At 45.9% G+C, this 23889-nt stretch overlaps 8 protein-coding genes across 8 annotated transcripts; 4 read left to right on the forward strand and 4 right to left on the reverse strand.

Moving 5' to 3' along the window:
* Window positions 1-1179: 1179 nt before the first annotated feature.
* Window positions 1180-1928, reverse strand: N7537_004881 (E2 SUMO-conjugating protein UBC9; the record flags this gene model as incomplete). The annotated part of the gene is made up of 4 exons (XM_056895938.1): window positions 1180-1433; window positions 1549-1572; window positions 1642-1802; window positions 1894-1928. The coding sequence occupies 4 exons, from the start codon at window positions 1926-1928 to the stop codon at window positions 1180-1182; spliced, it is 474 nt and encodes a 157-aa protein (XP_056755686.1).
* A 2286-nt stretch (window positions 1929-4214) lies between these two features.
* On the forward strand, window positions 4215-5507 carry N7537_004882 (NO-inducible flavohemoprotein; the record flags this gene model as incomplete). Its single annotated transcript, XM_056895939.1, has 1 exon — window positions 4215-5507. The coding sequence occupies one exon, from the start codon at window positions 4215-4217 to the stop codon at window positions 5505-5507; it is 1293 nt and encodes a 430-aa protein (XP_056755687.1).
* Window positions 5508-6940: 1433 nt separating this feature from the next.
* On the forward strand, window positions 6941-7546 carry N7537_004883 (uncharacterized protein; the record flags this gene model as incomplete). Its single annotated transcript, XM_056895940.1, has 1 exon — window positions 6941-7546. One exon carries the CDS (start codon window positions 6941-6943, stop codon window positions 7544-7546), a length of 606 nt encoding a protein of 201 aa, XP_056755688.1.
* Window positions 7547-8090: 544 nt separating this feature from the next.
* On the reverse strand, window positions 8091-9951 carry N7537_004884 (uncharacterized protein; the record flags this gene model as incomplete). The annotated part of the gene is made up of 5 exons (XM_056895941.1): window positions 8091-8189; window positions 8261-8353; window positions 8409-9235; window positions 9290-9703; window positions 9777-9951. The coding sequence occupies 5 exons, from the start codon at window positions 9949-9951 to the stop codon at window positions 8091-8093; spliced, it is 1608 nt and encodes a 535-aa protein (XP_056755689.1).
* Window positions 9952-12978: 3027 nt separating this feature from the next.
* On the forward strand, window positions 12979-13368 carry N7537_004885 (uncharacterized protein; the record flags this gene model as incomplete). The annotated part of the gene is made up of 2 exons (XM_056895942.1): window positions 12979-13026; window positions 13153-13368. 2 exons carry the CDS (start codon window positions 12979-12981, stop codon window positions 13366-13368), a joined length of 264 nt encoding a protein of 87 aa, XP_056755690.1.
* A 2036-nt stretch (window positions 13369-15404) lies between these two features.
* On the reverse strand, window positions 15405-16672 carry N7537_004886 (uncharacterized protein; the record flags this gene model as incomplete). Its single annotated transcript, XM_056895943.1, has 2 exons — window positions 15405-16171; window positions 16228-16672. The coding sequence occupies 2 exons, from the start codon at window positions 16670-16672 to the stop codon at window positions 15405-15407; spliced, it is 1212 nt and encodes a 403-aa protein (XP_056755691.1).
* Window positions 16673-17311: 639 nt separating this feature from the next.
* On the forward strand, window positions 17312-18097 carry N7537_004887 (ubiquinol--cytochrome-c reductase subunit 7; the record flags this gene model as incomplete). Its single annotated transcript, XM_056895944.1, has 4 exons — window positions 17312-17427; window positions 17633-17741; window positions 17804-17857; window positions 18008-18097. 4 exons carry the CDS (start codon window positions 17312-17314, stop codon window positions 18095-18097), a joined length of 369 nt encoding a protein of 122 aa, XP_056755692.1.
* A 512-nt stretch (window positions 18098-18609) lies between these two features.
* Window positions 18610-19896, reverse strand: alkA (DNA-3-methyladenine glycosylase II; the record flags this gene model as incomplete). The annotated part of the gene is made up of 3 exons (XM_056895945.1): window positions 18610-18673; window positions 18727-18849; window positions 18947-19896. 3 exons carry the CDS (start codon window positions 19894-19896, stop codon window positions 18610-18612), a joined length of 1137 nt encoding a protein of 378 aa, XP_056755693.1.
* Window positions 19897-23889: the final 3993 nt, after the last annotated feature.

A 23889-nucleotide genomic window follows, 5' to 3' on the forward strand; every position in this document is an offset into this window, starting at 1 on the left:
TAGATATGTGACTATATTAGCGGATTCCTTTTGCTGGGTCATACTATTTATCATTAGTCTATCTCAGTCTCACAGAGAATCCCTGGAGAGTGAGCGCATTCAGTGTCACGTGATTAATATACCCCCACCATGAACTATAGCCCTAGCCAAGCCTCTCCTTGATGTGTACCCTCCATCTACGTACAGAGAAACTCATAATAAATATAAAAACGAAGACGTGTAGTCAACGATATCAGAACGACGCCGTGTTGATTACAAGTTTGCTTCATCCCACAAGCATGTCTGTCGATTACTTCTAAGAGCACGGTTAGAGATTGTTAGAACGATGTGAGTCACTAAAGGCGAGGCCACACCCGTCTCGATATTAAGAAAATGAAGATCTATGTAGGACCAATGAGGATTGTATCAGTATAAGAGACTCATATGTCTCTTCCGACTCCTTTTTTTAGGCCTCAAAAACAGAATGGGATCGTATCATCCTGAGCTTTTTACACATAATGCTAGGATGGTGGAAGAGACCAAGCTGCAGCGAGTTGTATAGATTACAGCCCTAGAACACTAGAACCCTCCAGGGTTGGAGTCCGTGGTGCAGCCTATGCCAAATTGGTAGACATGACGCAGTGTTCAATAACTACCCGTTTCTACAATGTTGGGATTCCAAATGGAGAAAGGTTTGCCGATATGGTTTCAGGTTCATCAAGTATAATATGTATATTGGGGTCTTGTTGCTCAAAAATGCAAGTTAAATGCAGTTTCCGAAAACACCCGCCATGGGCTCGTTCCATCATCGCAGAGGTATGAATATTGTGTTGGCTGCCCAGGTGATTTTACCTATGCAGAGGAGCAAATAAGTACGACATTGAATTTCTTCTGCCAGAGTCATCCTACTCAATACATGACGAGCTTAAGTATCCCAGCAAGGAGCATGTATGTGGTATCATTGTTTCTGAATGACCCTAAGCCCAGAAAACGCCATCCATTGGGATATGTAGAAACGCCATGCTCGCGATAGAACAGCAAAACTTGCTCCCTTCGTTAAACAGTAAATGCATAATCTTCCCTCAATCTCCCCTGTATCCCATGCTGAAAGAGAAAGAGAAAGAAAAAAAAGTAAATAATCCCTGCAGCGCCATCGCTGTTTACGCTTGGGTAACTCAAAAGCCTGATTGGGTTGGTTTCCTAGTTGGGCTGGTTTTCCTTCACAACCATGCGAACCCTGCGTTCGTATTGAGGACGGTCCTTCTTGAAGAGGTTGTAGGCCTCAGCCTGTGCAGGTGACTCGGGGTTCGGGTCATCCAGGAGATCTTGGATGCCAAGCAAGAGCTGCTTAATAGTGATGGCAGGTCGCCAACCCTCCTCCTCATTCAGAATTGACAGGCAAACCGTCCCAGAAGGATAGACATTAGGGTGGAACAATGCCGGCGTGAATTTGCCTGGATAGGTCTTGTATTAGTGTTCTGTTGTCACGAGAGATCATAGTGACAGCTCCCAGCAGAAGCTGTCTTCCGGCGAGCTACCACAGGGGTATATCACAAAAGAGATACGTACATTTGGGAGGCTTGGTAGGGTATTCTAGAAGCGTGAATATACCTAGATTAGTATAATGATCTTCAGTAGCCATAGATGTATTGCGCCACTCACCATCGGGGAAAATCAAGTCGATTTTGAACAGTCCACCTTCCCAGAGAGTGTTGGCCTTCCCTGGAATAGCACATTCCCAGTTCTTCAGGTCTAGGCCACCCTGCGGGGCACGTTTCGGCTTTGCGACAAAGCCAAATGGGTGGTCGCGACGCCATTGCTTTCTATGTAATTCACAGAGGTTAGTGCGGGCCAAGGGTGTGGCGCAAGTGATGCGCAAAATCGCAGAATCCACTGGACAAAAAATATGCTTACCGCTCTTCTTGGAGACGGTTCTGACACAACGACATCTCGGGTGGTGTTCAGCGGGTGATTAGCTGAAACGGGTTGACTCGCGGTGAAGGAAGATCAAGCAGCAGAAAGATGCAACTTGGTTTCAAATAAGTTGCAGAATACTATGAGCGGTTTAATGATGGGTAATGAGAGAGGGAGAAAGAGGTGAGGCGATGAGTGGAAGATTTTAAAGTGGCAATCGTCAAAGCCGGGGAGGTGATAGCAATTGACCTCCCCACGCGAACAATGAACCTGCTTACGTAATACATGCAGGGAACCAGGCCCGGCCTTACCCAGGAACCTACCAGGAGCCTCACTTCTATTGTTAGCTATAAGTAGCTGTTGAAACTAGTTCTGTGGAGTGTTCTTCTTTGCTGTCTTCTATATGAGTATAGAATTTACTATTCTTGTTTGGTGGTCCCAGTATTATATCGTTCTTCGGCTTCTCTGAGGGCTGTACTGGGTATGTAGAGCCATACACTTGCACTTCTCGGCGACTTGATTGTTATAAACTGATTATACTCATACGCGCTGAATCAACTAAAACCACCCTGAAATAGTGAGAGCCTTAAATTAAAGTTATTGATCTGTATCATGAGCTGCATAGAAAAATCGAGGGCATATAGGTGCCTAGAAATGCTACAGTACTACGAGGAATTTGGTGCTGTTACACGGTGCCACATTTATGTCTCTCCTCGGCGTATTGGCGTCAATTGACTAACATTTTATGAAGTTCCTCATTTGACATATGTTGCTGTGTGGGTAGAGAAATGGAGGTAGTAAAAAGACGGCGATTAGCTCCGAAGTGAGGCCCAGAATGAAGACCTAGCATTTAATGCACCAATATAGGGCAAACTATACAGGAAACAACTTTTTGTAACCTGCCAAATCAGATAAGCGGAACAAAAGTATCAACGACGGCATTATTATTCATTTTTGTGTAGTAAAACAATATATCAATGGTCCATCTTTCGATGCTGATTCGCCTCACGAATAACCATCCACTCCCTCATTGGCACCCACTTGCGGCACGTATTAACTTCTCTAACTCTAACCCCAACTATATCGTTGTTATAATGATATGCAGGGACCAATGATAGGTCTCTATGATGTTGAATAGCTTGCCGTAGTTGATCTAGACAATGATCACGGTGAATTCGATCCCAATTATCCGGAAAATTCGTGGGAGTTTTTGGTAGCTTCTTCTAGCTCGCTGTGGTGGTGAAGATGTTTTGAATAATAGTCCATATCGAGTTTCATTCGGATTACGTTAAGGCAGTGGAGGAAGTGGAACACATCGGGTCTAATAGAGAGTATTAGATTGGGGACAGGGGAATATAGCTGTTTTCTAGAGAGCTCACTCAAAGCAGTAATAGTCCGAATGGGGAGGCTTGTTAAGCTCTGGTGTGTATGGTGCCGCTTTTTCATCGGTCACCCTTAGGACCTCGCCTATACAATTCCGCCACTGTGTGAGTTGAGGTCGCTACCTTGCGGCCGAATGGGCTCCAAAGTATTCGAAAATAGACAAACCTCGCATTAAATCAGCCCAGGCACCATCAATTTGGGGGGGACGGAAGTCCGAAATTTTGAGGCATAGATAGGTCAACGTCTCGGTAGAGCTTGCCTATCGCCCCGTCAAACACAAGTTTCTGGGAGGCGTAATAATAATTCATTTATTCGGGTTACAGCCTCTTACGGTATATACTGCTCCGCGGAGATGGATGGAAGCTATCTATATTTCGCCTTTAAAGCTGGCGGTCGGATCAGCCTACAACGTGCCGATTAAGCTTAGATAATATGAATGACGTTTACTTGACCCAGTAGAAATCAATTACTCAATGATCTCTGGAGCAAAGGTATCTTACTAGCTTTTTTTCCAGTGGTCTATGGATGGGACGGATGTATAAAAAATGGGGTAGTCTTCAGTATGTGTTATACCCGCGCACCGTGTAATAAAGGAATCCAAAATAATGGGCAATTTTGTATAATTTTACAATACATGGCATGGCATTCCTCGTACATTGATGCATTCACTAGGTCATAAATACATCGAGACCATACCACAAAAGGACTAGACTCCGATCTTGGCATGTATACTTTCGGAATCTAGTCCTGGTTTACCTACTCTATTCCAAGGTATTCCCCAAAGTTCATCCCTGTAGTTACTAATAGATTGGCTAGACAATAAAAGTTAAAGACCTCGGGAGTTCTTTCGATGGCACCTCTAGCCGATAAAACCTGAAAATTTCCAACCAACCCAAATTAAACATCTTGGAATACGTCTTGTCTGCACCATTCTCAATATGTCCGCACGGAGTGTTTTCCGGCGTCCAGTGCTCCAGTCGCTAGCCCAAAGGGCTTATACATCAGTGCCACGAAGGGGACTCACAGCACAACAAAAGCAGATTGTGAAGTCTACCATTCCCGCCCTTCAAGAGTATGGAGTCACGATCACCACACTCTTTTATGAGCGCTTGCTACAGAAACATCCGGAACTCAAGAATATCTTCAATACCGTTCACCAAAAAACTGGCGAACAACCAGCGGCTTTGGCACATGCTGTGTGGGCATATGCGGTTAACATTGACCAGCCCGAAGCCCTAAGCACAGCTGTTTCTCGCATCGGACATAAACACGCCAGCTTAGGGGTCATGTCTGCCCACTACCCTATTGTCGGCGAACACCTGCTCGCCGCAATCAAAGATGTCCTAGGTCCCGCCGCTAACGAGCAAGTGCTCGATGCGTGGAAGGCGGCTTACCAGCAACTTGCGGATATTTTTATCAACTTCGAGCAAGGTCTCTACCAGCAAGGCGTGAAGACACCCGGTGGGTGGAAAGGATGGCGGAAGTTCTACATTTCGAAGAAAACGCTAGAGAGTGACGAAATTATGTCCTTCTATCTCACCCCGTTGGACAAGGATGCTCTACCATCCTATCAGCCCGGACAGTTTGTTAGCGTGCGCTGCTACGTGCCCGAACTAGGCTGCTACCAGCCCCGTCAGTACAGCCTATCTGATGTGCCGAACAAAAGTCACTTCCGAATTTCTGTCAAACGAGAGTTCGCCAAGGATTCAAAGCCGGCTGGCCACATCTCGAATGTGCTTCACGAATCGCTGCCGGAAGGCTCGGAATTGGAATTGAGCATGCCTTTCGGTGATTTCGTTCTTGACATTAACGCCACTACCCCTGCTGTCCTAATTAGTGGAGGAGTGGGGCTCACACCCATGATGTCTATGTTGAAAACCATCATCAACCAGCAGGGTCAAGCACGGCGAGTCGTCTTCGTCCATGCGGCACGTAATGGCCGCGTCCATGCCATGAAGAATGATCTGATCCAGATCGTCGCCGAAAACCCGTCAGTTAGTCGCATGGTTTTCTATGAAGACGCCACTGAGAATGACGTGCTGGGGGTAGACTATGATCACATCGGGCGGGTGGATTTGACCGAATTTAAAGACAAGGCTATTCTCCCGGATGCAGATTATTATATCTGCGGGCCTCAGCCGTTCATGAATGCTCAAAGCAAGAACCTGGAGGCTTTAGGTGTGGACCCTAAGCGTATCCATATGGAAGTATTTGGATCTCCGCGTGATTGATTGATCAACAGATGGACCCAAATAAGCGGGGGTTTTACTATCTTATTGTTCCACGAGGATGTCGGTGGAATATGTATGTCAGAGTCGCTGTATTTTACCTATGGTGTTGAGATGGATGCCTGATAGTTAATTAAAAAGTTGAATGCTTAGTATAACTTATGCATCCATTATTTTGACATTATTAAGCATACCCTGCACATCCATGGATTATCTGACTGCTTATTAAGGTGCTGTCACTGAGTATTTAATCGCCCTGTGCTGTGAGATACTCAGCGAGCAGGACCCTGCCTTCATAAAGCGACGGTATCCCGATCAGGAAATTCGCATCCACGGCCTAAAATCCGGTACATACCGCTACATACGAAAAGCAAGGTGCGGATGTATTCACCGGCACTGATGAAGTCGACACCTAGGCACGCGGTTAAGCTGCCCGATTGGGGAAAACTGTGAGCGCAACGTACACACCAGACAGATTCAGCTCAGGCGAAAAGGTGTGGTGAAGCTACAGTATGGGAAACAAGCGTGGTTCGCATGTGAGCAGAGAGGATGTGGAGAAATGAACAGTATCATTATCTGGTATATTGTTTCACAAATTACAGACTGAATTACAATATTGCCAGCAGGCCTAGGGAGATGAAGTGCTTCAATGAACTGCAACTGGAAACTAGAAGTAAAGCTCTGCTACTCGTGAATGAATACCAATTCTTTCTTGCTAAGCAGATTGGTTCCTACCTAGATTTATATTCTGAGTAGCAAAAGAGGCCTGTTTGATATGCGTAGCGGCTAAGCCTGACTTGGGGAATTATGGATCTCGACTCAATATAATGATGTATCTAGGTAGTGATCTTTTTTATGACTTATATCTACATTTGTGTTTCCATGACCAAAATGCAGCCAGTCAAATGCACGGTTATATGGTTGGTAATATCCATCGGAATACTCCTATATAGCAGCAAGCTATGGACTTCCGGTCAACCCTACCTGATACAAGTCGCGGCTATTCCATCTCCCATTACAACTTCAAATGTATTTGTTTCTTTCAATGAGTCACTACCCTACTCTACCCTAGACAGAAACATGCCACTCATGGCCTTTGCCTACAAGATCATAAAACAAAGGCATTCACATATTCTCCAAGGTAACAAAGAGATCTATAAAGCCTTCCATTAAGGACAATAGTCATCGAAAATGGTTGATAGGAAGGGACACAACTTCTTTATTCGAACCCCGGATTGGTCCTCGACAAAGGCTTTCCCCGACAACAAAAGTTTGTCGGCAGATGCCAACACACTTTGGATCTGATCCGAGGAGTATAAAGGACCGTTTAATCCTCATGTGTACTCATCTCATCCACACTCATTAACCCTCAACCAGACTCTTATCAGAGATTTCTACAAACAATATCCCAAAACTGCATACTATCATCTATCATAATGTGTCATTCCATTATCTATTACTATGCCCTATGCCGGCACCTAGACCAGGGTGCTACCCACCAAATCGCGTGCCACAGTGCCTTCATAACAGGTTACGAGTGCACCGAAGAGCCGCAAAGCACATCCTTTTTCTCCCTTATAGGAAACTGTCTGCAATGCAAACTTAATCATTTAATGCTACGCCAGTCTGTCTATCGCGAATGGCGGAGAGAGGATCTTCTGGAAGCACTAAACGATGCATTCCAGTATAGCGACGACGATGACTGGACTACAGATGACAGCGACGCCGAGGAACTTGATATGGAAACGTTGTTCTCCCAGTCTCCCACCTTGACTCGTAGAAATACCAGAGATCGAGATGAGAACCGGGAGACCCGTGCGTCCTTCCACAGTAGTCCAGCACGCATGCCAACCACAGTGCAACAGTCCTCGCCTCATTTATCTTCTGTCGCTTTGGTTGAACATGCTGACGATTACGCAGATGATGAAGAGGAGTACGTCTACGAGAATTCTTTGCGGGAACCTCAGCCTCGGGTACGCCGGAGCTGGCGCTCTTGGATTCCTCTTCCTAGTAGGCTGGTGCGCAACCAGCAGACTCCTTAGTATATGGCGTTTGTCACTGATGATTATATGGAGGACACAGAGGTTTTACTCGATGCTTCTAAGCCGAAGGAGTATCGCCGAACTTGGCGTTCCTGGATTCCCCTTCCTGCTAAGGTGTCAGGGCAATAGAATGATAGATCCAAGTAGTGGGATGGAAGTTTTTGATCGGAGTCTTCGAGGTTTCATAGGTAATTAGATGATTTACTGTCGGGATACTTCATAGTCTGCGTTCTGTTTGATTTCTAGAGATAATTTTGGAGAACATTGCAATGAGACTTTACTAGAGCAACATCAAATGTAATCGAACATTATCATTAACATAGCTAAGTAGACGCAAGGGTATGAACATAAGCAATTGGCCATGTTAACCCCCAGTCAAACTCCTCAGTCGAAAAAAAAAAAACTGCGCTATGGTTTTGTTGCCATTGAGTACCTGGCATTCGGGCACATTCACGGCCTACCGTATGTGCAATAGTCGAGAATGCGCAAATTAACAAACGATTGGCATATCATAGCGTACGTAAAAGGGCACCAATAAGGACAATTAGTCCGTGTAAATCCCTTGATCAAACTTCTCGAGATCGAAAAATCGCGCAGTGATTGTGTTACCGTTGAAAATCCGGCCTTCGAGCGCATTCACGGCCTATCGGAGATGCAATAGTCAGCAATGCACAAACTCACATTTGAATCAAGGTGTAGATCTTAAAAGCTTACCCGTAGACCAGACAAGGGATGCTTGAATTTGACAAAGACCGGGACTGGGGTTCCAACGTCGCAAGCGATGAAGACTCGCTCCACATCTCCATACTAGAGCCCCTCAAGTTAGCAAAAGCCCCAAGTCCATCGACGAAGGAAAGCGTACCTTGTCACCACACTCCTGTCCAATCTCCTGCATCAAGCCACCATTTTGACCACCCTCCATCTCAGCATCCAGGTCCATGCCATCCAACATGCCTAGTAGTTTGACCACTTCGCTCATAGGACCAAACTTGCTGGTGTCATATTCACCCTTCTTGTTGCTTCCAATGATCTTACCTCGTCCAGCAGGTGTGACAAAGCCACCACCCTCTGAGTCTGGTCGCTTCTTGCGCTTCTCAAGCTTGACTTGCAGCGGCTTCACCATGCCAGAACCAGTAGCGCCGAGGCCGGATCCCTTATTCCAGCCCCACTTGGAAAGCATTCGTTCTCCGAAGTCTGGTTGGCCGGGACGAAGTGATCGTGGCGCGGACTCAACTGGTTCTTCCTCATCTGCCGGTTGCCCTTGCGCCAATAAGGCTTCAAGTTCGGCTTCGGAGGCTGGGATGTCTTCTGGGGGTGGAGGCAGAGTGTATCGGACTGGCGCACGGGAGATGGTTGCAGAGCTGGGTTGGAAGGCGTCAAGGGGGCGTGATGGTGGGGGAGGTGGTATGACTTGTCCCGATGGTGGGTTCTCGGCTCTCTGGAAGCGGCGCATATATGCGTCTTCGCCAGCAGGGTCATCCGAAATTCGGGTGGGATGTTCAGTGTGGGGTGGAGGTGAGGTCGGGAGTTGGGCCTGAACGGCAATGGAACCGTCGTCGAAGCGTCGTCCTAATGCTGCGCGGCGAGCAAATGCATCGTCACCAGATGGGTCATTGGGGATAGAAGCTGCTGGTGGCACATCATTAAGATTTGACGGTGGCGCAAAGTTGCTTGGAGGCGCAAATTGTCCTAATTTCTTTTTAGTCTGGGCGTCATCACTAATCGCACAAGACCCGAACATACGCATGTTTGGCCCATCATAATCCTCGCTATCGGAATATCTGCTCGGTGAGCGCTTTCTGACATGAGCATACAAGACATCCTTCCACTCGCGGATTTCAGCGATCTTCTCATCGCTGTGGCGGTATTCCGCGTAATTGGTAGGTCGAGAAGGGTCGTAGATATCATCCCAATTTTGGACAGCATGTGCTTCAAAGTTCTTCTTGCGCTTCTTTCTTCCGCCACGCTGTCGCTTCTCGCGCGCGTACTCATAGTCGTCGTCTTCCATAGCGGTCCAATCAGCCAAAGTGCTCTTCGTCGGTACCGAAGGTTTAGCTGAGGGCTGTGGTTGTGGCACTGCTTTGGGGAAAGTATGTTTCGGTTTGGGTTTCTGAGCTGAGAGCTGGGGTCTCTTGTGGGGTTGGAACCGAAGGGAAGCTACAAAAAAACAGAAGAGAAAATCAACATGTGCGGCTTCATACATCAAGCAAGTCAAGGGTAAATTAAATACCAGGATTCAGTTGTTGCTTTTTGGCAGCTGCGGCGTCATCAGGATGAGGTTCGATCTCCGACTGTTTAAAGACAACAGGAGCACGGGAGATGATTCCTGTCGTGTCAGAAGATGAATTAAGTAGGTTTGCATAAAGTGACATGCCCCCTTTTGGAGGGGTGGGATCAGAAGCCATGACTGTTGTTATGGTAAGAGTGTGTCGACGGCCTGAGAACGTCGGCATCGATCAAGTACGACTAATCGCGATAAGACATCCTCTATCTCTCTCCTGGAGGTCCGTGCGAGGGGCAGAGCTAAAGGTCAATCGTCTGCCTGAATTGTAGACCGCTTTCAACACCGCTCTACAGTGACTCCACACTAGTTCACCCCCCACATAGTAAATGCGATATATTATGACTTGATATCTCAACAACCACGATTGTATTTGATTTAATTGCCTGTCGATTGCTAGCGATAATAATTTCAAATACTTTATATCAATCTTAAGAAAATCGAAGAGGTACACTATTACGGTATTGAAAATTACAGTGCTAATCGCTAGAAATATATATATCGCAATCACAAAGTCATATATTTCCCAAACTCCCTAGAGAGGCTAGAAATTACCCGAGAAGCATCAGTCTATAAGAAATCTCTATATAGACTGCCGTTGTTGAGATATCAAGTTGTAATTTATCGCATTTGCTAGTTGTGTTTGGGGGCTCGGTGGTGTGGCTCGGTAGTCAAATACGTTATTTACCATGTAATGTAAACTGAGGTTATTCCTGTGCAAACCTCCATATTTCAGAAGCTGACGCTACATATTCCCACACTACAAACCATCAAATCCATCAAATCCCCAGCGTTCGCGTTCTTCCCGACCGTACAAATCATGAAATTGAAGCTACGAGGATCACAAAGGATGCGGAGGCGAGCCCGGTCTTAGGGCAAGTCGCCACACCGGAGCCGGCGGAGCGTAAGTGAAGATGGCTTAAGATTAATAAATATGTAGATCGGTAGGGTGAGAATAGCTTCATTTTCATTAAACGGCGAGATTTATAAAGTGGGAATAGCTTCAACGCCTAGAATTGGGTGTATATAGATATTTGTATAACTAATAAGAATTTAATCTATCTCACATTCCACTATGCACTTCGACGTGCACCCAGTAACTAACTAACTAGTTAGTCCTCTCCTGATACTAAAATAAGGCATAATTCAGGCATAATAAGACATCAACCCTGAGAAATCAGGCATTATATCCTAAATCCTAAAACGGCGTATTCATCACATCAGTTTTCCTGGAGTCGACGCTTGGGAATGGCTGAGATAAATGGTGGAATTGGTGGAATTAGTGAAGCTATTAGGACTTACTGACATGCATGTAGACAGAACTAGCCAATCTACCAAATATCTGCCTTATCTATTTCAATCAATGCTGCCAATACATGGAGAATAACAACATGAAACGAGGAATGTAAACTTTCCCCGCTTACTAGACATTCCTTCTTTTGGAATAATGAGATAATCCTGTCTTCCATACGACCGAGTTTTACTTGAACTCCAGTGGAGTCAGATATTATAAACCAAGACCCAGTTTCACCCCCTTCAGGAATATTTGCCTTCATTTTCATGAGACCCCTGTTGGTGTCTTCCCAAGTACATTGATACTGGCCTTCAATAGACTTGTGTACTTCCACCAAATGATCTCCTCGAAAATTGATTATAGTACTCTTTCCCTTGTGCCTCAACTTGCAATTTCGAATGACAGCTAACACATCTTCCTCTTGGTCCGCAACATCTGAGTCAAGCAAAGGATAATCCGTGTGCTGGCATACGTAGATATCGTTCATACGTAATTTGGCTTCCGGGATAGAGTTTTTGACAACGCCGTAATTGAAGACGCCTGGACGCCAGAGTTCAAGGACAGGCATGGCATGAGCGTTACAGCTGACCCGTTGGATTTGCATTATAAGTTTTGGTCGAAGGTGAAGCTTTTGGCTGGTCTTTGCCGGAGCGGGACGAGCCAAATGAAACATTGTATAGGTTGCATCGTTCGGTATGTGAGTACTGCAGGGCCGGATTAAAACACTTGTAAGTTGAGGTATAGAAACATGACCAACCATTCCTCGCAATCGCCGTCGTTGCTATATTCGAGGGACTCACTATCGCTCATATCGAGTGCACAGCGCGACCATAATTAGGGAGCTTACCGAAGTTTCCAAATCGCATTTTGAACGGCTACGTAGTGTAGCCTTATATCTTGTTCATGAAGAGAGTTTAAAATAATGCGGCTTTCCGCGTCTAGGGCTCTATTCTCCCCCTGTCGGTATAGTAGAATCCCTCAACCTACACAATTAGGTCAATTTCTCGGGGCTCGGTATTCGGTAGGGTCAGAAATTGTTTGGCTCCGTCTCGGTGTTCGGTGGACGGAACAATGCGGGTTCCAGGCCGAGTTTTAAGCTTCAGTTTTTAAAATCAAGCATACAGTAAAACCTATTTATAACGATCTATTCTAGACAGAGCAAAAATATCGTTATATCCTGATAATCTTTAAATCAAGGTGCCATATATTAGATACATATTTCTTGTTTACATACAAATTTTAGGTTTCAAAAACGCTCCTAATATCGTTTGCTTCTGCCCTGCTATTTTCCTTCAATTAACCTCTTATATCTATAAATCTAGGGTTCTTTATCCACTATATTATCCTCATTAGCCTCTCCAAGGAACTCGCTAGGTATGATATTATTAGAATTAGTAGAGATTTGGTCGGTCGTAACAGCTTCAACGCCTAAAAATGGGTGTATTCGGGGGTTTGTATGGGGGAAATGGCTTCGTTTTTTTGAACTTGGATACATATTTTGCTTATTAAGCCCTCTAGTAATTCAAGCAGTTATTTTGATTTCTGCCAGTCTAAAATAGTGCAGAATTCAGGCATATTAAGGCATCAACCCTACAAAATCAGGCATTGGGCCTTTGGCCGCTCTGCCCCTTCATAGGTCCGCCTATCTCTCCGCCTCCGCCTGAGCACCACCACCATTATTCATTTACCATCACCGTGACCATTCATCCTTTCCTCTTTCGCATATAGTTGTTTTGTTTTGCTCAATTTCGTCATTCCTAAGACTGACACCTCCTTAAACAAGCTTGACCGGTAAAGGTGAGCCTGAGGATAGCTCAAGCCCATATCAAAGTCAGACACAACATACGCGTGGACGCAATGGCCCAACAAACGCCAAATCCCAAAGCATTAGGCAAGCCAAAAGGAGTATGTATACTGAATTGCAGATATCAATCTGAGCTCTATCAGCCCGCTTAATTTCTTAGCCAAACTGTCCAATTTTCCGTCTATTTTTCATATCAAATGGGTCCTCCAATACTGATCTTGATCCAGTCTCTCAATGCTCCTATTGCAGCTTTCACCATGGCTGTCCTCCTTTGTTCATACTGTGTTAGCTCTATCCGCACTGCGCGGCGAGATGCCCAGACCCAAGCTCCGGGGCCCGGTTCTTATCAGCGAGCTACGCCATTTGAAAGAAAAGACGAGTCTTGGGTTCAACAAGCACTTGAAGAGAGTCGAGCACAGAATGGTGGGAAGGGACGGCCTTGAGGTGTACCTATGTTTAAAGGTGTTTTTGTACATGTATGATATAGATTAAATCCGCTACGGCAATGTTTGATGAAAGTTCGTGATACCAGCATGTGGAATTTCTTGTTCATTGTTATTTGTTGCTATATAGGTGGGAATAAACCAGATCCAACTGGAAATAACATCTTCGTCTTCATATTCAATCAGAATTTTCAGTGTATGAATGATCATGCACCGGGAGTCTAAGTGTGTTGACAACCCAGTTCAAACTTGAAATTTTTCATCATGCGAATAGTGAAGGGATGTGTGAGGTGGCCAAAGGAATTGCGAGGTGCGTTAGAATAAACACGGGTGATGAGACTATACAGGCACATATAGCTGCCTTTCAATATATCAAACGGCCCACGAAGCCAATGGCATACATAATTGGGTTGGATCCAAGTTAGGTTAGCAAGTGATCCTGATCAAAATCGACGTCTGTTGATCTGAGACTCGAAGCGCTGACATTAAACACTTGAGAAACATGTACAAATTGATGATTGTCGAAGAAAAAGTGTAAAGGGAAGTGGAAAGGGAAGAAGGAAAAAAATTATCGCGGCAAATTTAAATAATGTGTCACGTGGTTTCTCCATATGTTTGCACAACCACTCTACTTTCAGCCTGGGCAGCATTTTATACATCTATCAGCATCAAGTTCGAAACTAGACTTTAAAGTCCGCCACTTTAGTTAGCCACTTTAACTTCAGTATAAAAGTTGTGCCTTTGATTCAACTTATAAGAGGGGCTGCATCATTCTGCATCTACTATCATTACCTTCCCCATATGGAATACAACGTAAGCTTGCACATTGTTGCTTCGACTAGATTTGAATCTAGGTTATCTCATGTTGGGTTTCACATGAGTATGAATTATATAACATATTATTTGTTTTGAATGCCTGGAACTTTCCCGTTGATCCATCTCTCGACTTTTTCTCAGAAGCCTCTCACTTTCCCACTTGTTTCTCCTCAATTATTGCTCTCCGGGATTCCAGTCTTCTCAACGACCTGGTGAAAGTCATTTGTGATCACATCAATGATTTTGGGCACAACAAGGAGATACTCGAGCTTTTCCGGAAACACGTTCAACTTGGATCTCTCGTTATTGCGAGAGCAGCGGAACATGGTATCACTTTGCCAATTCGTACTCTGGAAGGTCTCGCTGACAATTTTGATCTGCAAAGCCGTTGTTGAGAGTGTAGGGTACGCTTTAATTTAATCATGTAGGAGGAGGAGTTTTAGAGGGGCATTTTCCGTTATTACAATTGTGAAACTCAGCATAGAAGTTATTGACATTGATCTGCTATTCTCAGAGGTATTCTCGTTGCTTTCAACTCAACACATGGTTAAAGGTTAAAACCACCACGATTTTGAATACAGTACCTAGTGCAAAGGAGGTGGTACCCAAAGAGATACGTCTAGAGGACCTTTAGAATTCACACCAGACGCTTCGCAATGGTCGAGATGGATCCCCAGCTATTATTTCCTAGTGGGCTTCAATTCTAATATGTCCCTCGTCTTCCAAAATCTGAGATAAAAGGCATTGCTTTATTCGAGGATGTATGTTCACGAGAATGGGCAAGCATGCAGAATAGGCGGTGTATATACAGGAAAGACGTGCAAAAACCAGGAAGATAGTAGACAAGTTTAAAAAGCAACAAGAAAGAAAAGAAAAGTCATGCTTTGAGGGACAATAATCTTTCAGCTAATATGCAGCGAGCATGTGAAGACATGTGAAAGCTGTTTCACATGTCAGAGCCTTAAAGTCTGGAGGACAATGTCATCTATGCCGAGATTCTCGTATGCTTTCAGAATGCAGTAGCCAAAATTTACTCGCTAAAGATTGATCTGCAAATATCGGGCAACAGACCGCCTTGCCCATGTCTATACAGGTTGTGGCAAAAGGAAAAAGAGGGACTTGGCGGACAGAAGCAGTGGGGTGCGATGTTTTAAAGCGGATATGAAGGGAGGAGATTGGGGATAGGAGGTAGTCTCTTGTGTGTTGATATATCGTGGGTGTCAAATAGATCTCCCAGCTTCTTCTTCCATCTGGATCCTCAGCGCACCTTCATGCTGCAACTTATTGATCTGCTTCCGCAGGTATTCGTAGGTGAGCATGGTAGTCATGGCGGCCGGGACGGCCCGGAACAGATTGACGCCGATCCCAGAGTAAAATACACGCCATCCCTCTTCCTTGAGGATTGTCTGGAACGTGCGCACCATGCCATTATAGCGAGGGCGGCTAGGCATTCCGTCTGACGAGGATATGCCGCCCGACCGGCCGCGGTCATGTGGATGTTTCAATCCGCCGCGGAACGCAATCTCTTCGTGGGATTGTGCCGGAATAGTCCGTTGCTGTGTTTGAAGGCGGGTCCGCAAGACCTCGTGCGGGTATGTAACTGTGCTTGCACAGATCTTGCTGAGGAAAGTAGCGACGGATATTCCCATCCAGTGTGAGCTACCGGTATCGGGGTGTTCACCGATACCATAGCCTGTCAACGCCATCTTTAGATATTCGTAGAGGGGGAATTGAATAGCCACATGAGTCAGTCCCAGCAGAGCCGGGGTGAGGCCAGAGTAGAAGGAGCGAAGGCCCTCGATTTGATACATCTTGCGAGCAGCATCCCATGTTCCTGAGTATTGCCAAGGGGCTCGCACTCCTTCGCTGTTTTGTTTAAGGCTTTGTGACATGAGCCTGGTCTTTATGACCCAAATGGGGTTCGTCACAACCGTTGAACATGCACCAGCTGTGATTGATGCATAGCCGCGGGATAACCACCAGCTTCCTGTAATTTAGTCAGTATTGATGAATGACCGAATCCTCCATGCTGGAGGTACCTACCTGTCTGGTCATAGAAGTATTCACGAGTCCGGTCATAGACTGCTAGATAAACAGCCCAGGTGGGAAGATATCCCAGCAACATTGGACCTAGTCCCTGGTAGAGACCGCGAACGCCATCTTCTCGCCAAATCCTCCTTCCACTTCCGAGCATGCCACGATACAGCACCCCCGAGGCAACTTCTTTTGCTCCCCGCCGAAACCCACCCTGGGCTTGAAGCTTCGTTTTGATAACATCAAGAGGACAGGTGACAATACCAGAGGCTACGCCAGCGCTGGCTCCGCAGAAAGGTGCTATGTAAAAGTTGGGTATCTTGGTGGAAAAGACCTCGAGGCGTGCTTTGAAATCAGAGCTCGGTGCGGCGGGCACATTTGGAGCATTGTCGACATGGATTGACCGAGTTTGGTTTTGAGAGCTGTTCGGAGCGCTTCGGCCGTTTGTAGTCATCTTGGTGGCCGGCGCTCACGCAGCTTGTCGAACCGTACTGAATCAACGAGGGCTCCCGGACACGAGCATATCGGGTGCTCGATCCGGAACCCAAGAACCCTATTTCAAACCGAGCTGGGAAAGAAATATAGATTTATCCGAATATCCAAAGTCCGTGAATAGTGTGAGGAAGAAGGTGTGAGTAATGATGGAGGATTGAGAGAGAGTTTTCGGGGCCGATGGTTGCCGAACCCGGTCTAATCGCGTTGAATGCGCAATGTTCTATTATCTTGCAGCACGGACGTGGGCGGGGTTCTCAGAACAAACAAGCTTCTCAGTGTAAGCAAGGATTAGTTGTTGCTTTGAGGCCTAACAAATCCCATCTCTGTCAAAGCAAGCGATAAGATCGAAAAGGGGATATGATGTAGGAAACCCATCCGTAAGGTGGAGTGCGCCGATTGACATTCCCAGTTTCTCCACCGCCTGAGGCATACAAATATCACGTGCTAGTAGCCTCAGGCGTAAAACTGCCATTTCAGGACTAGCCGCCCGAGCTCCGTTTTGCACAACCTCGCAACATCGGGTCATCTCGTGTTCCAGTCGGATAGCCTTACCAACCCTTCACCACACCCACGTCAATTGGGATACCCGGGATTCAAAATGTCTGCCCCTTCGCTCGCCAGTTACATCGTCAAGCGCCCATGGCTCAAGAGCTGGCTCACCCCTCTCTCCCACTGGTACACCGATGCCGCCGGCTACAGGAGACTCGGACTCAAGTAAATCTTGCCCTCCCACATCGACGACCCCCCGACCACAAGCGATTGAGACAAAGATTTGGAATTGGCTGGTCGAATTCGTCGCGCACCGGTGGCATATCCTTTGAATGCGATCGCAGTTGTGTCGAATTTGCCCGGAAGCCCGGTCTTTCGGATATCGTTCGCGGCAGGGTTGGACCAAAACACTTGCTAACCGCCAAACTAGGTTCGATGACTTGATCCCTGAGGAGAGTGAGAACGTCCAGAAGGCCATCAAGCGTCTTCCTGCCAAGGAGGCCTACGACCGTGTCTTCCGTATCCGCCGTGCTTTCCAGGTTCGACCAACCCCCTTCCTGTCTCCAACTGGCGCAGAACCTAACAAATGTGTCAATTGCAGTGCTCCATCTCCCACACTCTCCTTCCCGCCAACGAGCAGATCAAGCCTGAGGAGGTGAGTCCCCAACATCCAAATTTCGCCCTCCCCGCATTGATCTCCATATCGGCCAATCCTGTTGCATGGATTTGTCACAGTCATCCCGACTCCGTTTTGGGGCATCCACTCACCGCAACGAAGACAATGCTAACGATGCGAATCAAATAGGACGTCGAGTACCTTAGCCCCATCATCCGCGAGATCGAGAAGGAGGTTAAGGAGCGTGCTGACCTTGACAACCTTGTTGTCCGCAAGTAAGCCATTGCTGCTTGGTTCAATGGAATATGAAAACAGGGGAGGTTCGGTAGCATTGTTGTTGACATGGAATAAACGCCTGGTGTGCTTTCTTCGTAATGGAATGGGCGTCGTCGTCGGCGGCCCATGGCTTGGTTACGCAGCCTGAGTGTACTGATACTGTACAAATCGATTTTCTTCGCGCGCTTATACCTCTGGTCAATCTTGTAATCAACAAGTGGACCTTGCACCTCTTGCTGTATTCATAACAGACGAGAGTGTTTTGAAGTAACGTAGCCTATGCAGGCCTGGTGTGTTTGGGCGTCAGGCGCCCAACCTCATCTGCCTGCATATGTATAACATCTTCAATTATTCCCCTTTTCTCATACCCACGAAAGCAGAGCCACAATTCACTGTCAAGCATTGACTATATGCATTATGATAATATCTATACTACAGATCCCAAATTCGCGATGTCCGGTACCACGCACAGTATCAAGACAGCCTGATTCACAGAGGTAGTACATCTATGTCTTTTAACCACCAAGAACAGCCACATCAACGTCCTCGATCCTCCACATATACCACATAAACAGACTCCTAGATCATGCAAGTAAGCACATTGTCTACATAATCAACAGGGTGAGACATACCTATATGGTGCAAACTTGGCAGCAAGTTCCAGCATATCCTTTTCAGCCATATATTTGAACTTACCACCACCCTTAACCTTTAGTTTGCTCACATCACGACCCACAAAGGCAGCACAACCGCGTCTACTACTGTGTCAATAAACCCGCTGTCCCACAACACAAACGATTCCGGCCATAAGACAAAGGATTTGCATAGAACAAAAACAAGATATAAACTTACTGTACTCCCAAATCTCCAGTGGAAAACACATCAATGCGCTTGAGCGCAAACATTGCAAACATCTCAACCGACCACTTCCCCAATCCACGCACAGCGATAAGTTTCTCAAAAAGCTCCTCATCAGTAGCCCGCGCCAACATCCTTGCCCCAAGCTCTCCACTAGCAAACTTTGCCGCAAGGCCCTGGATATACTCGGCTTTGCGCTGCGATAGCCCCGCCGTGCGCAGTGTAGGAATATCACACTTAGCGACCTGATCCGGGGTCGGGAACTTGGCATGTCTATGTCCATCCGGCGCAATAGTATCCGGTAAATCAAACAGCGTCAAAAACTTGTTCCTGATAGACTTTGCTGCCGCGCCGGAGACTTGTTGGCCGATGATACTGCTGGTCAGGCTGTTGAAGGGGTCGATTTCCTCTGCTAAGCCGGCAGGCGAGAAGAGCGGACATGGATGCTGCTCAATCACTGTTGCGATGCGGGGATCTGCTGCTATAAGGTGCGCGACAGCCTTCTCCAGTAATGTCCCTGTTGTGGCCATCGGACGTGGAAGGCCGGTTTTCGAGGGGGAGGCATCTTCTAGGTGGGCTGGGTAGGCGTTTACCGTTGAACCATGAGGGGTGATGAGGGTTGCATTTGTTCGATGCGGGTCGACGGGGCGGTCGAGAGGAGGGGGGGTCTGAGGTCTGAATATCGTGAGGTTAGTGGTCGAGGGCTGGTTGTCTGTTTCTTGTTTCTCTGTGACTGCTGGCTCGGGGGACCAATAAGAGGTTCCTGTTTTTGGTTTTGTCTTTGTGGGCTTTTTATCTGATTTGTTGGACTTTGTGGGTGCCTTGCGAGGTTTTGTCACAGCGCTGCGTTGGACTCTGGTTGCTTCGCTCGAAGCTGCGCTTTGCCGTAGGGGTGTCTTGATGGTTGGGATGGAACCCAGTCGGGCTGAGCGTCTGAGTGACATTCTTGAGTAATATATGAGATACCCCGTTTCCAATGACCTATGTACCAGCTCTGAGGAAGTCTTGAGAAGGTTATAGGGGAAGCTGGGGTTTGCGGAAGTGCGGAGTTGGGGATTCGCCGCGCTACCCCACGAGTGCCAAGCATAATGATGCTCTTCAATGGCAGCTAAACAGACAGACACGCATACTTCTATCATTGAGCGTTGATTCTCAATATGAAAACTGATTTCATTTTTCTTGTATGTGGGTTTAAATATACCACTTTTCTTGAGCTGTCCCATGTATTCAAATCCATATACTTTTCAATATCTTCTCCACTCAACACAACTATCTATATATCTTCCTCATAAGGAGACCTCCAAGCCCCTCCAGAAAGTTACTTCTAGAATCCATACCTGCTCATGGAAGATAAGTTATACATCCCACTGCACAGTTATTACAACTTGTATTTCTAACCTGGGGTTGTGCATCAAGACTTATAAGTTATATCGAAGTTTACGGGAGTAGAATTTAGATTGAATTGTACATTTATTTTACCTAGCTCTCTCTGTAGACGTAGGCCTAAGAAATTCGTCAACATCTGAATATCCGTTTTGAATTAGTGTATGCAGTCATAGTGGATTTTTTGCAGCATATATCGGCGCTCCCCATTGCTGTGACTGTATCTGTGCTGCCGTGACAAGCGCGGGCTACTATCGCAGCTGCTGCAGTCCCACATATTGTAAGATACCCGTTGCTGGATATTATGGAACAGGGCCCTGCTTATGTATCGCATAGAAGCAAAATTTGGTGCCGAGAGATGGTATATAAAATCTTCCGCGGTAGACTCGTGGCTCGAGCTTCTTGGAAATCAAAATTCACCCAGCGAGCGTGATGTGCTCATTACATTATCATTTAGCCTGGCATATGAAAGGATAATTGAATATCGTGATGGATATGGTGCGCGACGTGTTGAATGCATGATGCTATTAATACCTGTACTTATTGATAGTTCTACCATTCAGTTCTATATTGCAAGCAGTTTTTATGATTTATGTTGATGAGAAATTGAGAAAATTTCTAATCAGTTATCTACATATATATATTACATACTAGAATCGAATCCAAGGGCTGTTTGAACCAATAAAATTCCTAGCATTCTCAATGTTAAAATAGTCTGTGTCGCTATAAATATCCTGGATTCACTCCATGGTATTCACCAGCAAATCAATTCTTGCGAGGCGCATGCGGAAAAAGTATGAAGAGAATTGTACCTTGGATTTATACTGAAAAGTCACACGATTGGATGCAATATACTCCGTTGTAGGAACTATCCGCAGGAACACCCCGTGGACCGAAATTGAAGATCCATGGTAGCTTCGTAATACAATACAACAGCTTTTACATAAAAGTTCGACCACGACTCCTAGTAACCTAAAGGATCAAGTATAGATAGATATAGTCATGATATCGGTGTGATCTTATATTAGAGAAGATGGAGATTACATGGAAGATTCAGGTGCTCACGTCAGTGACCTACGATTATATTAACTCGCCGACTAATTACATCCGGGAGGGAAAAAGAAAAGTGGAAATGAACCGACCGGTCATTTAATGCAATTAGAGATCGACCAGTAAAAACAGAGATTAGCATTTAGGCTGAAGCGATGGACCGAGTCAAACCCCCGAAGACGTTTCTGTATCAGTTCGAAACAAGAATGGATCCTTGTTTGTGAGACCACTAGTTTTGGAAGCCAACAGACCACGAGATCTTCGCATTGCAGTCCTAGTGTGCACGACTACGATGATCCGGATTAAGATATAAATACATATCCGGCGAGTGAATTGTGCCTGTTTGCTTTCGATGATGGTCTGGTGTTAAAGAGAATGTGGCCATTTGCGACCCCTAGATAGGCACACCCGTTGCTGAGCGTTCCACGCATTCCGGTGCGTGGCCAGTCTCTCGGCCTCTTAGGGCCGACAGGACGGGAATGTGAGTTGAATGCCATGAGACAGAAATCACCATACGGAGTACTTTGTACACATGTGTCTTTTGTAATGTGACAAGTGGTTGTTTAGGCCAGCCAGCACAGAGCTGGCCCTAGCTTGATGTTTCGCGGTATCTATATTTGTGGCGGAATGAGCATGGGCGGGTATCAAGGCCTGTGTCAATATTTTGTTTTTGCAATTTTGCAGACACGGGTTTTGCTACATGACAACGCGGCCATGATCCATAGTCGAAAAGGTAGAATGCTATTATACATAATGAACCAAGTTTTCTGATAGGATTCTAAGCGATCGAAGAAAAAAAAAAACATATCACTTAGTGGGGCGGTACAAGAGTGGGGTGAGACGCAGTTGGCTCCGTTCTGAAACATTTCCTGACTTTACACACTGTAACATCTCCAATAATGACTTTGTTGCCACCCGAATGGGCATATTTGTGTAGTGTAAACATTGAATATCCAGTGGTCAACTCTGTCAATTCCGTTGGGCCTGGGAGAGCAAAATGCGATGGAACTTCTATTTGAAGATTTGCCGGGTCGATGAAGCTCTAGACATGGCTTGATCGTGTCTTAATTAAAGCTCCATCCTCGGGGCCAAAGTTATAGCCGGGGTTCTGGATTGTTACCGAAAGCGCACAGGTCTTGAAATTTTCACTTGTCAGTACGCCATACATTGAAAATTTCCAGATCAATGTGTCGTGGATCATAATGGAGCTGCATCATTGTGATTTAAAGCTGTACATTGTACAATATAGGCAAGGTAGGTGCAGATATTCTCAGCGAAATTATGTACCTAGTTGGGTACAAGTGGAAATTGTGGCGAAGCTACACAAAATCAGTTGCGATCGACTACTCCGTATTGATCTCCGATAGTTAAATTACCTCTTATGCCAACTGCTGTGCGCATAGCGCATGAAATATGGGCCAGGGGATCGGACTGGATGGCTCTATGCTGAAGATCAGCCTTTGACACCATTTGCATATCATACTCGCGAGGAAGGGGGGGCGATTGTTTCGCCTCAGGTAGAGCTGTATTTTCGGGAAACAGCGAGGATTGACGATGATCCAGGGCGAGTCATTCCAACGTGCCAATCAGGAGTCGCGCATACCGGGGCATCGACGATAGCGGCAGGAGGCGGGTCCATAGAAGGCTTGGGTTCCCGCAAATTTAGATCGGCCACTATCAAAGTGAAAAGCTTCGAAACCAAGTTTATCGATTGCGTGGCTACTGTTTCGGGTGGGATAATGGTTGGTGATGTGCTCTGTACGGAGTGTTAAGAGGGATACAGCGATTGTCAAGTATGTACGGAGTATATTGGATGATAATAGCTATAAGGGTTGGATATTGTCTCATATAAATGCAATGATATCCAATGAGAACAAAGGTATAGCACAAGACATTTGAAGATCTACAGGGGAGTTTCGAGCGAGCTTGGTCGCAATGATGACGACAGCAGGTGATAGATAGGATGGGATGGGGCTGTTGATAAATTGGCTAGCGAAGTTCTGATTGACCCGTTGTTGTCAAGCGCTGTAGGATTGGACGTTCGTTATAAGCTAGTATTTATGCATTATTATTAGACCCCCGTCTAAAGGTAACGCTGTATTCTCTCGATGGACGGGTATAAATTTACATGGGATTTTTGTCCATGTCCAAGATACCGAGGATATGTGACTAGGTACCTTTGACAGGCCTAAGAGAAGCTACAAGACAACAAGACAGTGTGCAAATGATGGCTGTATAAAATCTACTGTGGCAACTATCAGTCATACCATGGCGAGGCCTAACCAACCAGTCCCTAAGTTGTACAGGGAGTACATAGTACCTTGCTTAGTGAGTACATGGCCCATTTTAAAAGTGACAAAAACATCTACATGTGAACTACAATGATATTCCGCATCCATAAAAATACAGATCGATGAATCATCAGAGTAAACAAAATACCCTATAACCAAATGGAGAAAGGGGGACGAATGGGGACATGGTACAACCTTGGAAGAGTGCGCTAG

This window comes from Penicillium hordei (assembly GCF_028827395.1).
Source record: "Penicillium hordei strain IBT 12815 chromosome Unknown utg000002l_segment0_segment0, whole genome shotgun sequence".
Classification (NCBI taxonomy): Eukaryota; Fungi; Ascomycota; class Eurotiomycetes; order Eurotiales; family Aspergillaceae; genus Penicillium; species Penicillium hordei.